This window comes from Dermochelys coriacea, chromosome 5 (assembly GCF_009764565.3).
Source record: "Dermochelys coriacea isolate rDerCor1 chromosome 5, rDerCor1.pri.v4, whole genome shotgun sequence".
Lineage (NCBI taxonomy): Eukaryota > Metazoa > Chordata > Testudines > Dermochelyidae > Dermochelys > Dermochelys coriacea.
This window is the reverse complement of record NC_050072.1, coordinates 105,355,644-105,379,856: the sequence shown is the minus strand read 5'-3', so window position 1 is coordinate 105,379,856 and position 24,213 is coordinate 105,355,644. Positions and strand designations below refer to the sequence as shown.

At 40.2% G+C, this 24,213-nt stretch overlaps 1 protein-coding gene and 1 long non-coding RNA gene across 2 annotated transcripts in view; one reads left to right on the top strand and one right to left on the bottom strand.

Moving 5' to 3' along the window:
• The window catches only part of GLDC (glycine decarboxylase), a 70,035-nt gene extending 51,498 nt beyond the window's left edge, over positions 1–18,537 (top strand). Inside the window, exons 17-25 of the mRNA XM_038403392.2 lie at positions 1,680–1,805; positions 4,804–4,953; positions 6,310–6,422; positions 7,999–8,140; positions 9,789–9,900; positions 11,632–11,727; positions 15,505–15,677; positions 17,031–17,111; positions 17,835–18,537. Coding sequence (XP_038259320.1) covers positions 1,680–1,805; positions 4,804–4,953; positions 6,310–6,422; positions 7,999–8,140; positions 9,789–9,900; positions 11,632–11,727; positions 15,505–15,677; positions 17,031–17,111; positions 17,835–17,978 — 1,137 coding nt within the window. The 3' untranslated portion in view covers positions 17,979–18,537. The remainder of the gene's footprint in view (positions 1–1,679; positions 1,806–4,803; positions 4,954–6,309; positions 6,423–7,998; positions 8,141–9,788; positions 9,901–11,631; positions 11,728–15,504; positions 15,678–17,030; positions 17,112–17,834) is intronic.
• LOC122460301 lies at positions 18,295–20,829 on the bottom strand. The gene is made up of 2 exons (XR_006281540.1): positions 18,709–20,829; positions 18,295–18,617 (listed from the first exon to the last, which is right to left on the bottom strand). It is a non-coding gene; the product is annotated as an uncharacterized LOC122460301 (long non-coding RNA).
• Between the last annotated feature and the right edge of the window lie 3,384 nt (positions 20,830–24,213).

Here is a 24,213-nt window from a genome sequence, read left to right as displayed (position 1 = left end):
CATACTCATTTTAATTATAAACTTAAAATGTTCAATCCAGAGTTGAGGTTTACAAGAGAGGCATCACTGTGCGTATAAAAGAATACTTGGTTTCATGATTTGCAGAGAATACTAACGCAGCATCAGTGGATGTTGGTTGGGGTTGGCAAACTACGATCTGCGAGCTCTCACTGAGGAGCAGGGTCTGGGGCTTGCCCCGCTCCAGCCGGGGAGTAGGGTCGGGGTGCGTACCACGCGGCTCCCGGAAGCTGCAGCATGGCCCAGCTCCAGTGTGCCAGCCAGGATGCAGGGTTGGGGGCTGCACCATGGGGCTCCCGGAAGCCACGGCATGGCCCCACTCCGGCTCCTACGCGCTCCAATGGGAGCTGTAGGGGTGGTGCCTGCAGACAGAGCAGTGTGCAGAGCTGCCTGACCGCGCCTCCATGTAGGACCTGGAGAAGGGACATGCCACTGCTTCCAGGAGCTGCTTGAGGTACCTGCATCCCTGAGCTTCTCCCCATACCCCAACCTCCTGCCCAGCCCTAATCCCCCTCTTGCTCTCCAAATCCCTTGATCCCAGCGCACAGCACCCTCCTGCACTCCAAAGCTCTCATCCCCTGCACCCCCAGACAGAGCCTGCACCCCTTCCTGCCCCAGCCATGATTCTCCCTTCCACCCTCTGAAGCCCTCGGACCCATCCCAGAGCACCCTCCTACACCCCAAACTCCTCAGCCCCACCCCAGAGCCTGCACCCCCTCAGCCGGAGCCCACATCCCCAACCAGAGCACTCACCCTTTCTCACACCCCAACCCCAATTTTGTGAGCATTCATGGCCCGCCATACAATTTCTATTCCCAGATGTGGCCCTCAGGCCAAAATGTCCGCCTACCCCTGATGTTGGTAATGAATTTGAAAAATGTTTTTGTCTAATTCTTCTACAAAGTGGTGGAGTTTTACTAAAACTCCACCAACAAATTTGTCAACTAAATTCATAAATGCATAAAGCAGCTGAGTTTTACTATGCTCATGTACATTCAGTTACAAGAGATGAAAACACTTTCAGTGTAGGTAATTTAATCTTCAAATTATTCCTAGCTTGCATTTTTTATAATTGAGTTTTATTGTCAGTATGAGCAGTTTTCCAAATATTTCCCTGTTACATTCAGATACCATGATTCTTTAGAAGCTCTATCTTGCATCCAGAGATCAAATGTAGAAGTGACTAGGAAGCGAGAGTTGGGAGGTACAGTGGAGAGCTTTTCAATCTTCAGACGAAACTGAAATTAGGATATGTTCACTCCAGGTTGTGTGTGTGTGTGTGTGTGTGTGTGTGTGTGTGTGTGTGTATAGATATTTGACTATCTCAAAATTAGTGTGTAATAAATCATTCCTTCTGATATGAAATACAAACCACATGCAAGCAGAAACTTATAATGGAAGTGTTCTTCAAAAGTGGCCCTCAAGTGTGAGGAATACTCAGTAAATGAACAGTTAATATGGTAATGGGTTTTGGATGCTACAATTTTATGTAAACATTTTATTGTATGAAAATTGTGTTTGAATTATTGTAATACAAGTAGTACTTCTGTTTGTACCTTTTCTGGAAGTCTGATAATGAAATGCACCTTTCGATGGGTTTTACTGCATTGGAATTTCATGGTTGGTCAGTGTAATTAGAACTTACATTTCTCCCCACTCAGGTTTGTCTTATTCCTAAATCTGCTCATGGTACCAACCCAGCAAGTGCCCAAATGGCAGGGATGAAGATTCAGCCAGTCGAGGTGGATAAAAATGGAAACATTGATATTGCCCATCTAAAGGCAATGGTGAGTGTAACATCTGCTGTTTATTTTGGGGGGTGGGAACTTTCCTCTTTCCCTCTGGATAATGGATTGTTAGCAGCTGTATCAGATTTTCTGTTATGCAGGAAAATGGTGCAAATAAATAATGGATATCTGCTTTAAAAGAAGAATAAATCATTCTTCCTTTTCTTGCTATCTGAGAAACAAGTCATTAAACTTGCAAGCCCTCTTTAAATGTGGGGATCCTTTGTGTATAAATGGTTTAAAGAGTGTACATTGTAGCTTCTTTCATGGCAGAGGTGTTGGGTCCCCCCCCCCCCGTGTTCAGTATCCGAAGTGAATGAAGCATATTCATGTGATTCTCAAACGTTTGTAGCTGCACTTAAACCTTCAGCTACTGAAGAGCAGTCCCACGGCTGGGTAAGATGTTGCTAGGCAATTGCCTCTGCATCTCTGAATAGATTGGCTGCAGATGAAACTCAAGTAGCAGATGAAGCTCAAGTAGCAGAATATATTTAAAATATATTTTGGAGCTGCTAGGTATTACAATTATCATTGCCATTGAAGGGAAAAAAAGACTGACAGCCAATTTCCTAGAAAATGTGAAAGACCAATTTTGTTAACCAATGAATGCAGCTTGTTTAAAATCTCTCAAATGTGATTAAACTTATGTTTCTCATTCAAGTGATTGTGCACATATATGTTCCACCGTAGATGTGCGTGCGCCCAATGCATTCGAGTTAGAGATTTTTGCCAGCAGCACATGTGCCCCTGCTATCCTTGTGTGCGGAATGGAGGGCACAAAAAGGGCATGGCCACCACCTTCCTCTCAGTTCCTTCTTACTACCTTTGGAAAGAGTTGGGGCTCCCCACCAGTCTTGAGCCTCAGTTAGCTTTGAAAGAGATTTTTTCCTGTGTATAGTTGTAGTTCACTTCAGTTTAGTTTGTTAAAAGCTCTTTAGTATGTGTGTGTAGGGTGGCATGGGGTGTTGGGGGAGGGCGGCTTGCCATGCAGAAATCTGAATTGAAAAAACGTACCACATTCAGGACTATTATCCATGTCACTGATAGGCACAAGAGTTGCCTCATTTGTTTAGGCAACGGATGTGTGAGAGACAAATGTCCTATCCATACCTCATTCTCTATGAGGACAAAGAAACGGGGATTTCTGCCTTAGAACTCACAGAAGTATAAGGCTGGAAGGGATCTTGAGCCCCCTGCACTAAGGCAACACCAAATATACCTAGTCCATCCCTGGCAGGTGTATGTCTAAAAACCTTCTGTGAAGGGGATTTCACAGCCTCCCTTAGAAGCCTATTCCATAACTTATCCCTAGAATTAATTTTTTTTCCTAATATTTAACTTAAATCTCCCTTGCTGCAAATTAAGCCTCTTACTACTTGTCCTACCTTCAATGGACATGGAAAACCATTGATCATCATCCTCTTTATAACAACCCATAATACATTTGAAGACTGTTATCGGTTCCCTGCTCAGTCATCTTTTCTCAAGAGTAAGCATGCCTAATTTTTTAATCTTTCTTATAAGTTGGGTTCCCTCCAGTTTGTCCACATTTTTCTTAAAATGTAGTGCCCAAAACTGCCTTTCCATTGGCATAGATGGCTATTTTGCCTTTAATATGGTCTTACTGAGAACTTTTAACGGGGTCTTATTCGTATGTACTCTCTAGTCTCTGATCAAGTATCCTCATGGGACCTGGATTTAGTTTTGTCCTGTTTTTCTTAGGCCACACCTGAAACTTGTATGTCTAAGGTTGTAGCAGCATTTCACCTCAGAACATTCATATTCCAATGGTGTTCTCCCCCCCCCCACCCCCAAACAAAAAAAAACAAAAACAAAACCTCCATTCTAGCAAAACTGAAGAGAAGCTTCACACTCTGGCCATTTGAAGGGCTCTATCCTTATCCGGACAGAAACAAAATCTTTCAGATGAGGCGACAAAAAGTTTAGGAGATTTGATGAAAGGGCAACCAGTTACAGCCCAGCATACATCTTACTGGATTTCTGACTGTATCATGGTTTCCTCTCCTCAGAGAATAACAGTCCATTCCACTAGGGTTCGTTGCACTTCATCAGCCTTCTTGAGTAACAAACTGACAGTAGACATTTGCAAAGCAGCAACAACATGGTCGTTGGTACATATCTTTTTCAGACACTACACTATCACTCAAGCTTCCCAGGACAATGCCATCTTTGGAAAGTCAGTGCTGCAGTCTCTTTTCAAGTCCTATCACCTGTAAGGAAACTGCTCATGAATCACCTGCAGTGGAATGTATCTGTGAATAATCACTCCAAGGGCGTGGGGGGAAAACCCACCTGTTTACGTCCTTGTAGTAATGTATAGTAACTTGTTGTTCTTTGAGATGTATTGTGCACATATATATTCCACAACTGTCCCACCTTCCCTGGTACTGTGGGTATTAGACATTTGAGTGAAAGATGTCATGCCCATTTTTATGCCCTTGGCTCCACACACAAGGATGGTAGGGGCACGTGTGCTGCCTCAAGGTACTGCCGGCAAAGTCTCTGACTCTACTGCATTGAGAGCACACATACTTGTATGGTGGAATGGATGTGTGTGCCATATATCTCAAATGGCCATTACTGTACAGACAAGTAACCATTTTTCATACTACTTTTCCCTCGCTATCGTTGGTTTAAATTAGTCTTGGTGAAGAACAGACATCTCTACACAGATGTTTCTGAAGGAAAAGTAGAGCTCAACAGCTTTCACTTACGTAACCAGACATTTGTCATTATAGAAATGCATACACATTTTTTGACTTGGAGATCATTACATTTCCCCAAAGTCTAAAACTTAGCACCAAAATCATGTGCCACGGAGGGTGACTGGACTTGGCTGGATAAGATGGGTAAACTTGTTTTCAGCAGGTAAAACACTTGTGGTGGTGACAGTAACTACTTGATTTTTATAAAGGTTTTTGCTGAAGAGAACTTTGTGACCCTCCAGTGACCTTCTATATTCCCTCCTTTTCTAAAGGTGGATAAGCACAAAGATAACTTGGCAGCTATCATGATCACGTACCCATCCACCAATGGTGTGTTTGAAGAGAATATCAGTGATGTGTGTGACCTGATTCACAAACATGGAGGCCAGGTTTACCTAGATGGTGCAAACATGAATGCCCAGGTGTGCATCTGTTAAACAGATTTTAACTATTAAATGGTGGTAACTTCCAGAGAAACAACAAATGTCAGTTCTCACGTTTTCAACTCTACCACAGCTTCACCATACGATTGATATACTATAAATGTTTGGAAAGAAACTGAGGTTACCAAAAACGCCAGTAGAAATTGGATGGTAAAAAATATTGTCACCGTTCATGGCAGAGATGAGCATCTCTCTCCTTCCTGACCCAGAATTTTCAAGGGTGCACAGTTCCCTGCCTTACACTGTGCTATTTCCAGAAAGCCAGGCTGCCTAAACAGCCCAGCTTTGCTTTCTCTTGAAAGGCTGTGAACAGCATCGTTGCCTGTAGTTACAAGTTATCACACAGCTCTTTATAAGCAAGTACATTTATTAAGGTGAAAGTATTGGAGAGAAAACACATTCAAAACAATAAAAGGACCTGCATGCAAAAAAGCTTACCAGAGGTCACCCATAAGTCTTATGGGGCCCTCACAGGTCAAGTCCTTCCATCACTTCTGCAAGTATTGTTCCCTCTTGGACGGTCCTGTCTACTTGTTAGATCAAAAGGAAGGCCATGAGAAAGTTAAAACTCAAAGCTTTTTATCCAAAAGTCATTTCTTTGTCTGTTAACTCTGGGAATCCAGTTTGAACTAGTATATGCAAGGCTTCCCAGGAGGTGATACCTCTCAGAAAGGGCTACAACCTGGCTGGTTTGTCTTAAACACAACCTATTGTTTTTTAGTTCCTTATAGAGTTGTGGTATCCCTGCGCCATGGAGTAGAACAAAATCATACAAAACCATTAACTTAAAACAATGGACCCCAAAGATACTTAAACTTAGTTCACTAAGTTTTCCCAAAGATATGCAGAAAATTGCTATATGTCACAAATCTAATTTAAAACAGGCTGCATGCTGAATGACCAGAAGTCTAGTGAGTAGAATTATTCATAATGTTCTTATTTGTCTCAAAGATTTTTATAAAGTATCTGGAAGGCCAGATTAATAAATTGAATTTTAAGTCTAAAGTCCTTTATCTGATCTAGGTGTCTGTCTTTTACACATTTAGTTAGGAATTTAACATTTGTAAAAGATGCTAAACCTTCCTATATTTAATGGATATGACCTTGTAAAGGAAAACAAAATTAATCTAATAATTTTAGACTAATTTTTGCATAGAAAACCAGCACAAATTGAAGAAATGACACTAAAGCATGTTGATAGGTGATTAACAGATGCAACTTTCTACAATGGTGACTTCTCCTAGAGTGTCAAATGGCAGTGATGAGATCCGTTTGTATATGAAAAATATATTTTCTGAGACAGCATTTGAATTTTTGGTGGTGATTCTCTGACAGGTGGGTCTGTGTCGCCCTGGAGACTATGGATCTGATGTCTCTCATTTAAACCTTCACAAAACCTTTTGCATTCCCCATGGAGGAGGAGGACCTGGAATGGGCCCAATCGGAGTGTGAGTATCAGGCTCTAGCTCTTAAATTTACTTTGGAGGAGAAGAGACCCTAGTTGTACATAATAATTCTATAGAGAGTAAGGGCCACTATCACTGATTGGGAGAGGCTTTGTTTTGGGAGGAGTTGTGTACGTTTCTATTCTAAGGCACTTAAGACTGGCATTTGAATACCATTGTATTGTCATCTTGATATCACTACTCTGCTCACATATCCCTCAGCCAGTCACTAGAGTCTTGACAAGCAACCACCCCTTGGTGACTCTGGAGCCAGGCATATCAGAAGTTCAGTTTTAGTTGAATGGTGCTAACAAATCTGCCTCATTGTGGTAGTGGTTCTCCATCTCTGTGATGGAAGCTCCCATAGTCCCCTTGCACAATCCAGTATCCTGGAAGTTTCTTTTCTAGACTTCTTATTCACTTCATTATTTTGTTTAGTTTTTGTTTTCTCTCACTCCCTAGAAGGCTACCTGCTGCTCTGGGTAGGTGGGAATCTTTTACTGGTAACTACTTGACTAGCTATAAGGAATGTCTTAGCAGTAGGGAAGAGAAGCTTGTGCGGGTGGGCTGAAATTGATCCTGGAGTCTGCCTATGCAAGTTGCAGCCATGGTCAGCTGCATTAAAAGGCCTACTTAGGGAGGAAAGGCTGGAGGCTTTCAAGGAGAAACTGGATACTTTACCCACAGCTGCTATATAAAGTGGATTGTGGGTGCACATCTGGAGTTGTACAGCTTTCCCAGTCTTTCTTCTAACCCTAAACCTACCCCATCCCTTACTGCATCTCTCTGTTCTACATTTCTTCTCCTTTCACCCATCCCCAATGATTAATCTAACATTCCTCAGGCTGGGAAATACCAGTCTACAGAGATGGTGAAGGGGGAGAATTCCATCATTCTAGAATAACATGGGCAATGACCTGGTGTTTAGTTTGCAACTAATGAAAACATAGGCCATGCTCCACCTGGGAAATGTGTACTGTGTAAGCAAGTGTGTGTAGACTATCATCCTGCTTGTTAAACCTGTGGACTTCTTGCAATATGAAGGGTATTAAATGTTTGGTCCTGATGATATTTACACCACATAAGCAAAACAGATAGGATAAGGAAAACCATTGCAATAATAGAGTAGCATGGGGAACAGCACAATTTTGCATACTGTAGTCTTGATAATCTGTGCTCAGATCTGTGCAAGATAGTGTTTTTTTTATAACCAAGCCAGGAAAGAAAGGATGCGTGTTGGACTTGCATTTGCAACAGTAAATAGGCATGGGTAAGTAACGGTAATTCAATATGGAACCTCTCACTAGATTACCAACTCAGATTTATTTTTGAAGTAAGCTGTCTTCAGTCTAATCTTTAATGGACTAGTGTACCTCTTGTAAAATTCACCACAGCAATTGATTCTATTTGGAGTGAATGATAAAGGAAACGTAGACTGGTATGGAAATCATTAAAGTGGATTTCTGTATGTGGGTATTTGTTCCCGTTAGATTAAAAAAGAAGCGGGAATCCTCTTCTGAAGCTAGCCAAAATGATACAGCGATGCGTTTGTTTTAAAATCAGTGTATCTGTGTTTCAGGAAGAATCATCTGGTGCCCTACCTGCCTAGCCATCCCGTCGTTGCACTACAGCTTCATAAGGATGCATGCCCTTTGGGTACAATCAGTGCTGCCCCTTGGGGCTCCAGTGCTATATTGCCCATTTCCTGGGCCTATATCAAGGTGTGTGGATTTTTTCCCCCAGCATCAGTTAAGGATCTGTTTATTTTTCCCAGTGTGGCATTTCTACATTTGGGAAGGTGAAATTGAGTATTTTAGACCTATCCAACATTCATGCTTTCAAATGGGTTCACAAGGTCACTGAAAATGGTGGCACTGATTCTCACATTCTAATTTCAGATATAGCATATGGCAGTCTTGCAAAATGCTCAGGAAAACTTTCCAACCCAAGTACAAAATCAGATTATTTGCCCTTCACCTCAAGGAGTTATACTTTACTCACATGTCAAAGGAAAAAAATTATTTCACCTGGGCAAGTAGAATGTTATAAGGCCGTTTAATGCAGTTTTCCCCCAAGAAGATGTGCACGCCATAAACAAAACAACCAGTGCCTCTGTTAGAAGTCCTAGAGCAGATTTCAGGAATAAATTTCATGTTAAGATCCTTGCTATCTTTGGGTGTGCTGCTTCTATAGATAGTGAGGGCAGTACAACGAATTATTGACATAGATGAATGTATGCAACTTGTTTAATGTCCTTGTTTGTTGCCTTTTAATATTTGAGGCCAGAGTTATAACCACATGTATAATTAGACTGTATCCAAGAAAGATATTTGTCCTCCCACTGTTTCTCAGAATCATCTGGTTTTCATGTTCTTCAGGGAGCTTCTTGGCAATAGTAAATTAATTTCTTATTTACAGAATTTCTTACCTACTTTGTCTCAGTATGCTACAGTATTGTGTTCAGAAGTGTCAGAAACTCTCCACAGCTAGTAAATGCAACTTTCCTGAAACATCTTTCTTCAGGAGACAATCAAATCTGATTAGTTTTGATTAGGGCACATGAGAACTTGGCTTTAGTGTTTCTGTATTTAAATATTTTGGAACACTGTGAAACTTGCTGATGAATCTGTTGACACATGGTTAGATTCATGGGCTAATTTGACACTTACTTGGTAAATACTATTAAAAATGTGCCTCAGATCCTCAAGTTTAACCTGTCAAGTTTAAGATAAGCCTAATTCCCATCTTTATCCTAAAGATGTGTAATGATCCTTGGTATTGTAAGCTGATTCCAATTTTGAAATATTCATACTGGAGCATATTATTTTAAGTCTAGGCATCTCCCTGCTCTTTCATACTGAGCATAGATAATAAACCAGAAGCCTCCATCAGCTGCTCCTCCAAGTGAAGTGAGAGACTGTGAACAGCATTTTGGAAATCCAGGGATGCATTTGCCCCTGTGTCACACCAAGCAACCCTCTTCTACACATTTTAAAGCTATTTAAGGACTGTGGAAAGTTCCTTGTTTTGTGAATTAGCCTGTTGCTAAACAGAAAACAAATCTTTGTCTAACAAAATTCCTTCATGTGAAGGAATGTGCCCAGTTTGTTTTTGTTAATTTAATGTAAAAGAAAACTAAGTATTATCTGAGTGTGGTGCTAGAGCTGCCCACACTAATCACTGAAAAGCATCCTAGCTTTCAGTGAATCTTGGGTTCAGCCCTTCCAAAAGAGGGTTAGGTGAAACAGGAAATGGCTTGTGTGTTAGTGAGTTTATGAACTGACGTGTTCAGCTATGAGAATATGTTCACTGTTTATGGGTAAAAGGTTGTTTCAGACCTGTGTTCTATAGTGTTTTTGCTCTTTTCAGATGATGGGTGGAAAGGGTCTTAAACACGCTTCGGAGATTGCTATATTAAATGCTAACTACATGGCAAAAAGACTAGAGAAACACTACAAAGTCCTTTTCAGAGGGGCAAGAGGCAAGTATTGAGCTTACTTTGTCTCCTGACATTCTAGTTTCTCCCAGCATCTCCTATAGCACTTTGGATTGTAGATGTGGTGTTTGCTTTAAACTGATGTGAAGGTTTTCAGTCCCAGCACATATTGAAAAACAGTGCGTACACAGGAAAATAACTAGGCAGAGGGAAATATTTAGTGCTAATCCTAGACAGGAACCAAAATGAAGCTAAGGTATTGGCAGAGGTGAAAAGCGCACTTTTGGTAACTAGTTGCAAGATGTTAAAAGCTGTAAAATGAGTCTTCTGCCTGTCTTTGAACCAAAGACTGTTCTCATCAAATTGGCAAGCAAATCTTATTTTAATTTAAATAGTGGAAAAAAAAACTGCTAAAAATAGGAAGTCATTGAGGTGAGACTGTAGTAATTCAATATAATATGAAGCACAGTAAGCAAAGAGCATTTTAAATGATTTCTTGTTCAATATCCTGTATTACCACCCTAAAAAATGCCTGTAGTGATGCATGAATGGTTTAGGAGACTAATCCAGATCTGTTTCAGTTCCCTAACATTTTTGTTATGAAATGTAACCCCTTTGGGGAATGGTTCAGCTATTGCCTACCCCCTCTTTTGTTTCCCCCTTAAGGCAGGGCAGAAATTTATGAAGAATATCAGATTGCAAGTTTCAAGTCAGTAGAAGAAAGATCTTATTTGCCTCTTCCCTGTTTCAATTGAATCCAAAATGCATTCCATATACTCTTCAACCTTGGTGTGTAGATATGTAATATGTAAATACTTTACTTTACTTTAAAGCAAGTAAAGATTGATTAAAGTTGCTGACAGTATTTTAAAAATTAGAACCTTAGTTCACAGAAATACAAAGCTAAATCTCAAGTTTTTGAAAGGTTCTGAAGTGAAATGTTCAATCTTCTATTCAAGAGTAACTCTATTCATCTGGAGTGGTGATAGCAATGTAATTGGGTCTCTCGGGTCACGCTTGCATAAAAAGCCTGGAAGAAAGTATTTTCCTCTGGAGAATCCAAGATCTTTCCCTTGTTACTCATCCAAGGGCCTGAGATGATATTAATCCAGCTTTTCTGGCAAGGTTGAATACAGTTTTCTTCCTCAGCCCATTAGCAAGTCTCAACATTGGTCAGAGGGGGTCATTCAAAAAAAAATGAGCTACTGTTTTCTTTCAGAATTTGAGCATGCTCCTTTCTCCGGACCTGCTGATCTGGGGAGCTAGTGAACCAAACACTAATCATCATGTGGCAGTACAGTACTGCTGCATTATTGGACAGGCCTGAAAATGTACTTAACCTAAATTGTACAGGAGGAAAGGCATGTGGATAATAATAATAATATATCTTGGGAGGATATGCTCACATATAAGAGAACCTGCTTTGAGCATTTGTCTGATTGTGCTCTGGCTAAATCTAATGTGCTCCAACACAAAGTGTTGTTTCTGTATGTGTACCACAGAAATTTGTTTTTAAAAGTAATCATTTAAAAGAGTGGCAATGGAGAGGTATGGGGAGGGCAAATAAGTATTCAACTACACTTGTAGTTCACATAGTCTCTTAAATGTGCAGTTTTGAAACTACAGTCTCCAACTGGACAATCCTTGCACATCCTGGAGATGAGTTCTCCACCAAGCCACTGGAACAGAAATGTGGTATTAAAATTGAGGCCAATCTGCAGTTCTTCTCTGTTCCTCAACAAGTGAGATCAGTATGTAACCTTTGTTCACTTACAGGTTATGTAGCTCATGAATTTATTTTGGATGCCAGACCCTTCAAGAAAACAGCAAATGTAGAAGCTGTGGATGTTGCAAAGAGGCTTCAGGACTATGGTGAGAGAGTCCAAAAAAGACATGTCATTTACAGCAGTAAAGACTAGAATTTCTTAAACCTACCTTCAAGGGCTACAGAAAGATTCTAGTCCTCTAGTGTTCTGTGGCACCTTAGAGACTAACAAATTTATTTGGGCATAAGCTTTCGTGGGCTAAAACCCACTTCATCAGATGCATGCAGTGAAAAATACAGTAGGAAGATATACACATACAGAGAACATGAAAAAACGGGTGTTGCCATACCAACTCTTTGAGACTAATCAATTAAGGTGGGCTATTATCAGCAGGAGGAAAAAAAACTTCTGTAGTGATAATCAGGACGGCCCATTTCAAACAGTTGACAAGAAGGTGTGGGTGACAGTAGGGGGAAAAATTAGCATGAAGAAATAGTTTTTAGTTTGTGTCGTGACTTATCCACTCCGTCTTTATTCAAGCCTAATTTAATGGTGTCTAATTTGCAAATTAATTCCAATTCTGCAGTTTCTCGTTGGAATCTGGTTTTGAAGTTTCTTTTGTTTGAGAATTGCTACTTTTAAGTCTGTAACTGAGTGTCCAGGGAGGTTGAAGTGTTCTCAGACTGCTTTTTGAAGGTTATAATTCTTGACGTCTGATTTGTGTTCATTTATTCTTTTGCGTAGAGACTGTCCGGTTTAGCCAATGTATGTGGCAGAGGGGCGTTGCTGGGTTAGTGTTTTGTGTGGTCTGTGGTTGCTGGTGAATATTAGCTTCAGTTGGCGGGCTGTCTGTAAGCGAGGACTGGCCTGTCTCCCAAGATCTGTGAGAGTGAGGGATCGTCCTTCAGGATAGGTTGTAGATCCTGGATGATGCACTGGAGAAGTTTTAGTTGGGGGTTGAAGGTGATGGCTAGTGGCATTCTGTTGGGTCTGTCCTGTAGTAGGTGACTTCTGGGTACTCTTCTGGCTGTGTCAATCTGTTTCTTCACTTCAGCAGGTGGGTATTGTAGTTTTAAGAACTCTTAACGGAGATCCTTTAGGTGTTTGTCTCTGTCTGAGGGATTGGAGCAAATGCGGTTGTATCTTAGAGCTTGGCTGTAGACAATGGATCACGTGATGTGTTTTGGATGAAAGCTGGAGGTATGTAGGTAAGTATAGTGGTCAGTAGGTTTCTGGTATAGGGTGATGGTTATGTCACCATCACTTATTAGCACCATCATAAGACCTAATCACATCAGCCACACCATCAAGGGCTCGTTCCCCTGTACATTTACCAATGTGATATATGCCATCATGTGCCAGTAATGCCCCCTGCCATGTACATTGGCCAAACTGGACAGTCTCTACGCAAAAGAATAAATGGACACAAATCCATTAGCCCATGAAAGCTTATGCCCAAATAAATTTGTTAGTCTCTAAGGTGCCACAAGTACTCCTTAGTCTGTATCAGCAAAAAGAACAACACAGCTACCGCTCTGAAACCTGTAGCAACATAGTGGCTCATACCACCACCCTCATATCCCCTGTGTTTGGACAATCTCCAGATACTGGAATGATGCCTTGGGGCTGTGGGCATCCAGCACAGACGCTGTTCTTTGTTGCACCAGGCAAGAGTAAAAGGGACTTAATGTTAACTTTGCAACCTCCTCCTGGGCTGTGCAAGGCACATGCAGACAGGATCTGAGGATCTGGCTTAGTCCAAGAATTTTGTGGGATTCAAACAAAATTAAACATCTGTATGGAAAATGAGAGAATCTATAGTTATGTTAAATAGTTTAAATCCTTACATTTTTAAATTTTCTTATGCTTTGTGGCATAGGTCAGCCAATGATGGAGGTTAGGAAGAAACTTCCACTGTGGGCACAGTATTCCTTAATTAGCCATTATGCAATTTCTTGCACCTTCCTGAAGCATCCACAACTGGCTACTGTCAAACAGGATACTGGACTACATTGACCACTATCACTGGATTGATCCTCTATAGCAACTGTTATATTCCTAAATTAACATGGGCAGCTGTCACTAAAATGCCATCTAGTAAGAGATTCTCAATAAAATAGCTCAGTGGTTTGAGCATTGGCCTACTAAACCCAGGGTTGTGAGTTCAATCCTTGAGGGGGCCATTTAGGGATCTGGGACAAAAATTGGGGATTGGTCCTGCTTTGAGCAGGTGGTTGGACTAGATGACCTCCTGAGGTCCCTTCCAACCCTGATATTCTATGAAAATAAATAATCCTAAAATCAGAGAAAAAATCCTCCCTGCTCTCTAGTGATCTGCTTCTGTCCAGGAGAGGGCACATCATACCATTAAAAATAGTTAGGTAATGGCTTCAGTATTTATGATGTGGATCCATCTGATTGGTAGAGGTTCCAGTTGAGCTTCTTCCAGGGTGGCTTATAGACCTGGCTTACTTAAAAATAGTGACAACAGGACAGTTACTAACCTACTCCCTTTACCTCACCCTATCCTTCCTACAGTGCTGCTATCTTCCTTTCCCTAGATGCCCCATGTCTGCACCAATGTTCCCTCTAATTTTTTCCAGCCATGTGCGGAATAAATTTTGTTATGGGCACCACCAGTAGCAACAGAACCTAGATAAAGTAAAAGCTGTTTTCCGGTTGGTGAAGTTCTGGATAAAGCTCTATAAACCGGCATTTCTGATCTTCATTGAAATTCCAGTTTATAGTCTGGTTGGTGCGGGGCTGGCGGCGAGGGGATTCTGGGAGGGAGTTTGGATGCGGGAGGGGGCTTGGGGCAACAGGTCAGGGTGCAGGATCCAGGGGGCGCTCAGCTGGGGTGGCTCCCCGCAAGCGGTGACCTGTCCCGGCTGCCCCTAGGCAGAAGTGCAGCAGGTGGCTGCCCTGCCCTGCCCTGAGCACTAGCTCTTCAGCTCCCATTTGCTGGAACCACGGCCAATGGGAGCTGCGGGAGCAACGTTTGCAGGCGGAGGCAGAGCTGTCTGCCATGCCTCTGCCTATGAGCAACCAGGACAGGAGCTGCCTGAGGTGAGCGCCCCCCGGATCCCACACCCCCCTCCCATGCCCCAGCCTGCTGCCCTGAGCTCGCTCCTGCACCCAAACTCCCTCCCTCTTAGTTAACCGGCATTTTTCACTTACCGGCACCCCGCATTCCTCCAACATGCCTGATAAAACAGCTTTTACTGTATTGTGTGTGTGTGTGTGTGTGTGTGTGTGTGATATAGATACATATATAAAAGCTACCAATATGGATAATTACTCTAGCCAGGACAAATTAGGCATTTTAGAACTCGCTACTCAAAGAATTAAGTTTAAGTCTAAAAGAGAAGTAAAAATTATGAAATGCATAGACCAGTCAAAAAACTAAAATAACAGCACTTTGAAAGAATAAAATTACAGAGAGTATATGTGCATTGCAGGAAGTACCAAGAAGTAACAACCACTGTGTTGGGAGGTGTCCCACAGACGTGTGTGTGTGTGTGTGTGACAGACACTGTGTGCTGACTGCTGGGGAAGTTGAGAGAGATGCCTGTCCGCTGTCTCTTTAAGGCACTCTCCTCCTGAACTATGTCCCTTCTTCCCCACTCTGTGGAAATGGGGTACATGGGGAGGGGAAGAGACTCTGTGTGTGTGTGTGTGTGTGTGTGTGTGTGTGTGTGTGTGTGTGTGTGTGATTGGCTGCTGGGGAAGTCTGACTCTAACGAGTGACGGTCTATGTAAAGCAGCTGTAATTAAGAACTTGCTTTTTCAGCTTTTATGAAAACCAAGCACATCAGTTGCTGGTTAATACTTTTACTAGCTCACAAGCACCCTGTAATCAGTGATGGGATTGCTTTTTATTCAGGCTTCCATGCTCCAACAATGTCCTGGCCAGTGGCAGGGACCCTTATGATTGAACCAACAGAATCTGAAGACAAGGCAGAGCTGGACAGATTCTGTGATGCAATGATCAACATTCGTCAAGAAATTGCTGAAATAGAGGCAGGCAGAATGGACTCCACGGTTAACCCATTAAAGGTGAGTTGACATCACAATGCTAGTGTCTCGATTGCTGCTGTTTTGAAGTCATCTTATTTGTAGTGCTACCAAAGGTTTCCTTTCTGAAATTTTCAGTACTGTAGGAAACTTATTGTATGCAAATGAGAATATGAAACAGCTAAGGAATAAAACATTCATTGATGTGCAAATTTGAGTGAATATTGGTCTAAATTTCACAGATCTTTGGGGCATTCAAAGGGTTCCGTCAACTTAAATGCTTTTCCCTGAAATCTTTTAGACTTGACCTAGTCAGAAGTCCTGTGACTATCTGATAGACTGGAGAAAAAATTCTGAAAGGTTTGTGAACAGTGTGTATATATTGGTTTCAGAGTAGCAGCCATGTTAGTCTGTATCTGCAAAAAGAAAAGGAGTACTTGTGGCACCTTGGAGACTAACAAATTTATTTGAGCATAAGCTTTCGTGAACTACAGCTTACTTCATCGGATAATTTTAGTTTTTCATGTTTGTATTTTCTTGCTCTTTTACCTAGTAATGGGTGAATGACACTGACTTATTCTGAGGAGGGAACCAACCCCAAAACTTGATTGTAAAAACCATAAAAATTGGAAGAGGCATTTGAGCACATATCGTACCCGAAACTACTTGTAACTCATCTTTGGAAACTCATTCTGTGTTTCAAGTTCACTGCACCTTCTCTACTGTTGCACTGGATTTTTAAATACCTGATTTATTTTTTCTTTGTATTGGGGTTTTAACCATATTGGTTCCAGGAGATGAGACGCAAAGTAATATCCCCTATGGATCAGCTTTGGTTGGCGAAAGAGCAGCTTTTGAGCTGCACGGAGCTGTTAGACGTGAAAAAGACTCTGTGTAGCTTGTAGTTCTTCTCCCCCCCCCCCCCCCCAAGCCGAATGGGTTGGAACTTGTATAGTGATGAGGAATACAGTTGCCCAACACCAAAGTTATAGGGTGGAGAAGAATCAGATTACTGCTACTGTTCTTGTATTCAGAAATCTAGTAAGGCAGAAGGAACAAAAATTCATGGCCACAACTATAACCAGCTGCCTCATGCTCCATCCTCTCTCCACTTTCCTATTTTATTTTCATCTCTGAAATAATGCCTATAGCAAAGCTGAAAAAAAATTGTATATGGCTATTCTGAATCACTTCAGTCCATTTCCCTTTTGTAAACCAGTCTTTCATTTTGTTAAACATGCTGTAGCCACAAGAGATCCCCTGAGCACTAATCTGAACTATTGAAGAAATACATGTTGTATCAGCAATATATGGATTTGTGAGGGTTGGTACACTGAAATATTTAATTGAATCCTATTCTCCTGCATGTTTTAAATATCTTTTATTCTGTTGTAGATGTCACCACACACTCTGACTTGCATTACATCCCCTAACTGGGATCGTCCTTATTCCAGAGAAGTAGCAGCTTTCCCACTAGTAAGTAACTAACTATTTAATCTTAGTATCTCTTAATTACCAATGTTCATTAGTTTGTGACAAAAGGTAAATGTGTCTCTTTTCTTGGTTGGTTGTTAGTCTGTTGCTGGCAGTATCTCTTGAGCTTAGAAATGGAGAACATTTTAGTAATCCCAACTAATCTAATTAAAATATTTATCCCATTGACATACTTTCATTTAATGGTTTAGATATGATCTATAGCAAATTGGGTATTATTTTCCTTTCACCAAACAGGGAGATGGGTACTGTTTGACTTCTGCATTCTGCCAAACTTGCCCTCTACCCACCTTACTCTGGCTTTCTAACATCTTACCCTTGCCCCTGAGAGAAGCTAGGTAGGAATCCCCTCAGTTCCATTCCTTCTGTGCAAGGTTATCTGTATTACAGTAGTGCTAGGATCCCTAATAAAAGATCTGAGTTCCATGGAGTTAGGACTACACAGACTCCATCGCAAAGAACTGTTTAGCTTCTGACAAGATGCTGACTGATGGGGTAGGGGAAGTTGTTTGCTTTACTGTCATTATACGAGGCCCTTCTGAGATGAGGAATGCAAGCTGATACTGCTATAGCACATTCTGGAGCCTTTCAAAGGAATAGGCAGACCCTTATGTTTTGATACCTAAATGATGCTAGTGCGTCCTGGGTAGACGCTGAGCTAATGGATGGCACCTCACCAATTCTAAACACGTTTTCTGTATTTAGCCATTTGTGAAGCCTGAAAGCAAATTCTGGCCCACAATTGCTCGAATCGATGACATCTACGGAGATCAGCATCTGGTTTGTACCTGCCCACCAATGGAAGTCTATGAATCTCCCTTTTCTGAACAGAAGAGAGCCTCCTCCTAGGTCTTTATCCCTTTATTTCCAGGTGGTTGGATTCACGCCGTACCACTGCATTTCAGTCCACCATGATGGCGTTCTTTTCCCTGCACCCGATGAGGGGATTTATATACTATGTATATTTTTGTAATCTCCATACTGTTAATTGAATCACTGCTCAGTTAAAATATAAATACAATCACTATATTGAGTTGATTCAGTGCCTCAGTATCTAAAGCAGTTACAGTTGCCTTGTTTCAGCTCCTTTTGTCTTCTGTTCAGTGATGACGACCTCTTTGTGCAGTAAGGACTTTAACTATTAACATAGAATTTTTCAAGGTTGTAAGGAAAGGTGAATAATTTTTATTCCAGGTATTTCACATGACCGTAATCATTAAATATTAACTGCCACAGTAATTGTTTACATTTTGTATAAGTACAGGCACTAGATTTTATTATTAATGTACTTAATCTGTTACCACTGACCGTGGTGGTGTTAATTGTTTAATATTAAACTGTGGTATTTTTGTGTTTTACCTGTCAATGCTTGTATTCTAATAAAGTCCACTAGAGTTTTAAGAATGGCTTTTTGGGTGGGTCGGGCGTTTCCTAATCTAATTTTTCTTTGGTATTGAGTTGTCAAAAATGCCAGTAGAGATGTAGATCCTACAAGAAGTGAAAGCTGCTGTCAAATCTGTTTGTGATACTTTGATGTGGTTTTTGGGTAGTAATTTACTCAACTTCTGTGCCTATCTACCTTTAATGAAAGTGCCCTCTTTCAGTCCCCTGTTACCTCTCCTCAGGTCTTTCATAATGAAAAGTCACACACTAGTATATCCCTTAAATAAATTAAAATGAAGCTTTTATGTAAGTGCTGAAGAGTTGCAACCTGAACTATTCCTTGGGTACTATGGTGATGGAAGCCATATAATTAGGGCCTGGTGTAATCTTTATAAAAAAAAAATCATGACAAAATGGCAAAGTATTGAGTTTCATGGCATTTCCACAGAATGAACTGTACAAATAGTCAATCGCAAGGCTGGAATGACACTGACTAAAATTGACTCAAGTTACTTGTAAAATTCATTCCATCCTTGAAAGCTTCCTTAAAAAAAAAAAAAACAAAACCCCAAACATTAAATGATCAGTGTTTAGGAACATTTTCACAATTTCAGTGCCCTCCTATGAAATCATGATACACTGGGTCATACATACAATTACTTGTATCTGGCAAATGAAACATTACAGTTAAAGACTGAGGGGTGGAGGAAGGAGAGCTTTTTTTTATCTTAGTCCCTTTACAATGGAACATTCAAATAAACATACTTTTGAGGTACAAAATTTTTTTTCCACTGGAAGGTGTGATTAGGTGCTGTAACTGAACTAGTTTCACCTCAACATGAAACAACGAAAAACTAAAAATGACAGCAGAACTAAAAATAACCTTCACTTGAAAATGTTTCTTACAATGGACACTAGATCTGCTAAAGGGTCTCCATCCTGTATCTTAGACCTCAACTTTTACTCACTATCCCTTTTACAAGTTAGTCTGCTCTTGCTCTGAAATGTCTCCATAGATTCCCTAGTCTCAGAGTAGTGTGCAAAGATGTATCCCAAACTATTAAAACCACTGAAGCCAAACTAGGTGTGACTTCAGTGGGCCCAGGGATTATTCTTATAATAGAAGCATACAGAATCCCCATTGGATTTTAATCTTGCATCCGCCCTCTCAATTTGGGGCTGCTGCTTTTTGTGCACAGATGTTTAGTAGTTTGACACAGCCCAGAAGCACTTCAGCCACTCTACTTATCAATGCATTGTTAGCTTCTCTAACCACTGGAGTGATGATTTTTTAAATGGAAAAAAATGCACATCAAGTTTGGCTGCCATTACCTGAAAGTGAGATCACTTCCTTGCTTTGGACTTCTGGGTGCAGATCTATGAAAGAGCTGAGCTCTCTTTACAATTGAATTTCCATGTTAGTTAGGGAGATGCCCCTTTTTCCACAAAATATTAGGGCAAGGTATTCTGTTGATTGATGAAAGGATCCCCAGAAACCGTGTTCTGGAAATATTGTTAGTTAATCTTTAATAGGAAAATAGAAAAAATGCTGCTTATAATTCTCACCCCCTCCTCCTGAATCAGAGCTCCTGGCAATTTACATTCAATTGTACAGTAGCCAAGTGTAGAAACCAAAATGCTAGTCCCTCCAGCTCATGAGTAGAACTACAACCAGGTAGACATGTCCTAATTATTTGGAATTAAGGCATGGAGACTGATTATTCTCAATGAGTGAGGCACCATATTCTCTCTATTGTTATTTCCTCCAAACTAGTACAAGCTGTTCTCTCTAGCCATGTCTAGAATAGGAAAATAGCTAGCCAGCCATATATGCAAATACTAACTTGTTTTTAAGGATGCCTTTATGTCGACTGTAGAAAGGTCCAATGTGGATAGTGGTAGTTCAATGTAGAGGATAGAGTCCTGCAATTGAACCTAGATTTCTTTGCTATTATAGTGCCAATAGACATAGGTTAGGTTATCCATATATACTGCCTTCCTTTAAAAATATTTCAACTTGTATAAAATGGTAACTTCATAATATATTCCATGGGGATGTGAAGTGCTAAAAGGTGAATTTACATTTTGAAGTCACTATTGTACATCTCACTGCAATGAAAGTGCAGTGGTTGTTATGATCAGGTTACTGTAGATTAATCAGCAGCCCTACTTTTCATTCATCACAGTTAACTCTCATGATTAACTCAATTATTAATTGTGATTTTAAAAAATTGTGATTAATAGCATACCAATTGAAATGTATTAAATTTTTGGATGTTCTACATTTTCAAATATATAGATTTCAATTACAATAAAGAATGCAAAGTATACACTGCTCACTTTATATTTGTATTACAAATGGTTACACTGTAAAAATGATAGTATTTTTCAGTTCACCTCATACAAGTAATGGAGTGCAATCTCTTTATCATGAAAATTCAACTTACAAATGTAGTTTTTGTTACTAACTGCACTCAAACAAAACAATGTAAAACTTTAGAACCCAAGTCCTACTTCTTGTTCAGCCAATTGCTAAGAGAAATGCATTTGTTTATATTTACAATAGATAATGCAGCCCACTTCTTAATTACAATGTCACCTGAAAGTGAGAACAGGCGTTCACATAGCACGATTGTAGCTGGGTGTCACAAGATATTTATGTGCCAGATGCACTAAAGATTCATATGCCTCTTCATGCTGATGGTGCTCGTTAATAAAATAATGCATTAATTACATTTGTGACTGAACTCTTGGGGGAGAATTGTATGTCTCCTGATCTTTTTTTTTTTTTTTACCCGCATTCTGCCACATATTTCATATATTTCAGGTTATAGCAGTCTTGTTATAGCACATTTGTTTGTTTTAAGAACACGTTCACTGCACATTTGACACAATGCAAAGAAGATACTAATGTGAAATTTCTAAAACTAGCTACAGCACTCAACCCAAGGTTTAAGAATCTGAAGTGCCTTCCAAAATCTGAGAAGAATGAGGTGTGGTTCATGCTTTCAGAAGTCTTAAAAGAGCAACATTCTGATGCAGAAACTACAGAACCTGAACCACCAAAAAAGAAAATCAACCTTCTGCTGGTGGCATCTGACTCGGATGATAAAAATGAACATGCGTCAGTCCGCACTGCTTAGGATAGTTATTGAGCAGAACCAGTCATCAGCATTATCTTCTGCGAATGTAAACAAACTCGTTTCTCTTTGATTGATTGAACAGGAAGTAGGACTGATTGGACTTGTAGGCTCTAAAGTTTTACATTGTTTTGTTTTAGAATGCGGGGGGGGGGATTTGGAAAATAATTCTACAATTGTAAATTCAACTTTCATGATAAAGAGATTGCACTACAGTACTTGTATTGGGTAAATTTAAAAGGACTTTTTGTTTTTTACAGTGCAAATATTTGTTATCAAAAAAATATAAAGTGAGCATGGTACACTTTGTACTCTTATAATTTAAATCAATACATTTGAAAATGTAGAAAACATCCAAAAATATTTAAATACATGGTATTCTATTAACAATGAGATTTTTAAATCACACGATTAATCGTAATTAATTTTAATCACTTGACAGCCCTAATGAAAAGGTATATTTCAACTCTATTTACTCTGTTTTTTCAGATTGTCCCTTTGTGCGGAAACTTTCCAAACTTGGTCATTGCTTCGAGTCGTCTTTGGAAAATCCAAGCTAAATATATTCCACTACTTGAATTTTTTAGGCTTTCTAAAAAGAAAAGGAGTACTTGTGGCACCTTAGAGACTAAAATTTATTAGAGCATAAGCTTTCGTGAGCTACAGCTCACTTCATCGGATGCATTTGGTGGAAAAAACAGAGGAGAGATTTATATACACACACACACACACACACACACACACACACACACACACACACACACAGAGTGTTTCATGTTCTCTGTGTGTGTGTATATAAATCTCTCCTCTGTTTTTTCCACCAAATGCATCCGATGAAGTGAGCTATAGCTCACGAAAGCTTATGCTCAAATAAATTTGTTAGTCTCTAAGGTGCCACAAGTACTCCTTTTCTTTTTGCGAATACAGACTACTACGGCTGCTACTCAAACTTAGGCTTTCTAGTAGTTTTACAAGTATTAAGCATTTTTAACACTTCTGTGAAGTAGACAGGGAGTTTAGACTCATTTCCATTTGAGAGATGCACTTGTGGCACAACAGGGAACAGAATCCAGAAATACTTACTTTTTGTACTGTGCTTTAACTACTAGTTTCCTACCTCTAGTAATGCAGAGCTCAGGTTGCACATTTGAAATCAAGAAATGTAAAACTTGTTTCCATTGTACTGCCAACTTGGCCACATTGCATACAGGCAGTATTCTTATTGTTCCTCCTAAAATGTGAAACTTGATCTTCAGTGGAGAAGTTAATGGTACTGTGGGGACTATTTTGCATTTCTTGATTTTTGTATTCAAATACACAAATGAAACTGCAGAAATACAAGCTTTGCAACTAACTTAGCTAAAAAGAAATGCTATATTATCTGCATGTATTCAAGATAAAAGAAAATAACTGAGGAATTCTAAATAAGTGAATTACTTACATATGCCCAAGCATCTTTACAAAAAACTCTGCACCAATGTTAAATCCCTCTAACACAAATGTTTCTAAATTTCAGACTTATAATTTACATAGCACTGAAAATGTTTGCTTTAAGTGGTATAAGTTTTACTGTATTTAAATTCAGTACGTGATTTGTAAAGTGAAAATAGTCTCAAATCTCCAGGGTACAAAATGCAAATTGCAACACTTGCCCCCCTCTGTAAGCAAACTGGATGAAATGTCTTATCTATAGCAGTAAGAGTGACCGTAGTAGGTAGAGTTCTGCATAGTGCATACATGAGCTGTACAGGCTTCCCCACCCAACTCTACCCCATTACCTCACTCCTGATCTGCAGTACCCTAACTGTTTTAATGAGCAAAGCTGAATCAATGCAAATAGATATCTTTTTCATGCAACACTGCTGCTAGCACGATGCTGCCTCAAAACGAGGCCCAGCATGCCTGGCACACAGGATGGAGAAAAATATGCCATCTACTTACATTATAGACAAGATTTACCTAACTAATACTAAGCCACAGTTCACTCAGACAGCTGCAGTTTAAAGTTTACTGGTAAGAGAAGCTGTTTCATTCACAGTGGGGCAAATACTTTCCATGGAAAAATGAGAGAGGTTGTATGGGACTATATGCAAAAACTTGGCCAGTGGTCATTGTAGTGACCGTAGCAGCAGCAGCGTTTTTTAAAAGCCATTGCTTAGCAAATGAAGTGGATGAGTACAGCGCCTGTCTGGATTTTTGGAAAATGACCTCCCCCCCACTTTTTTTTTTTTTTTTTTGGTCTGGTTTGGTTTGCCAGGAGGGAGAGGCTGAAGAAAGGAAAGACTGCTAGCAAACTGCAACAGCTGCTCCCATGTGAACAACAAGGGAAGATGTTCCCACAAGTCCATTAAGGGGGAACTTAGGTGTGTTAAATTTCAGAATCCTCTTTCCAACAAGAATAATAGAATTGGCTCTTACTAAAATTAATGTAGTTAGTAAAGAAGAGGTACAACTCAGGCCTTGTCTGCTTCAGGGAAAAAACCTAGTCACAGCCACTTAAACTGCCCTGATGAAAACGCTCTACTGTAGATTGCACCACTGCACAGTCTGAAGCAGGCATG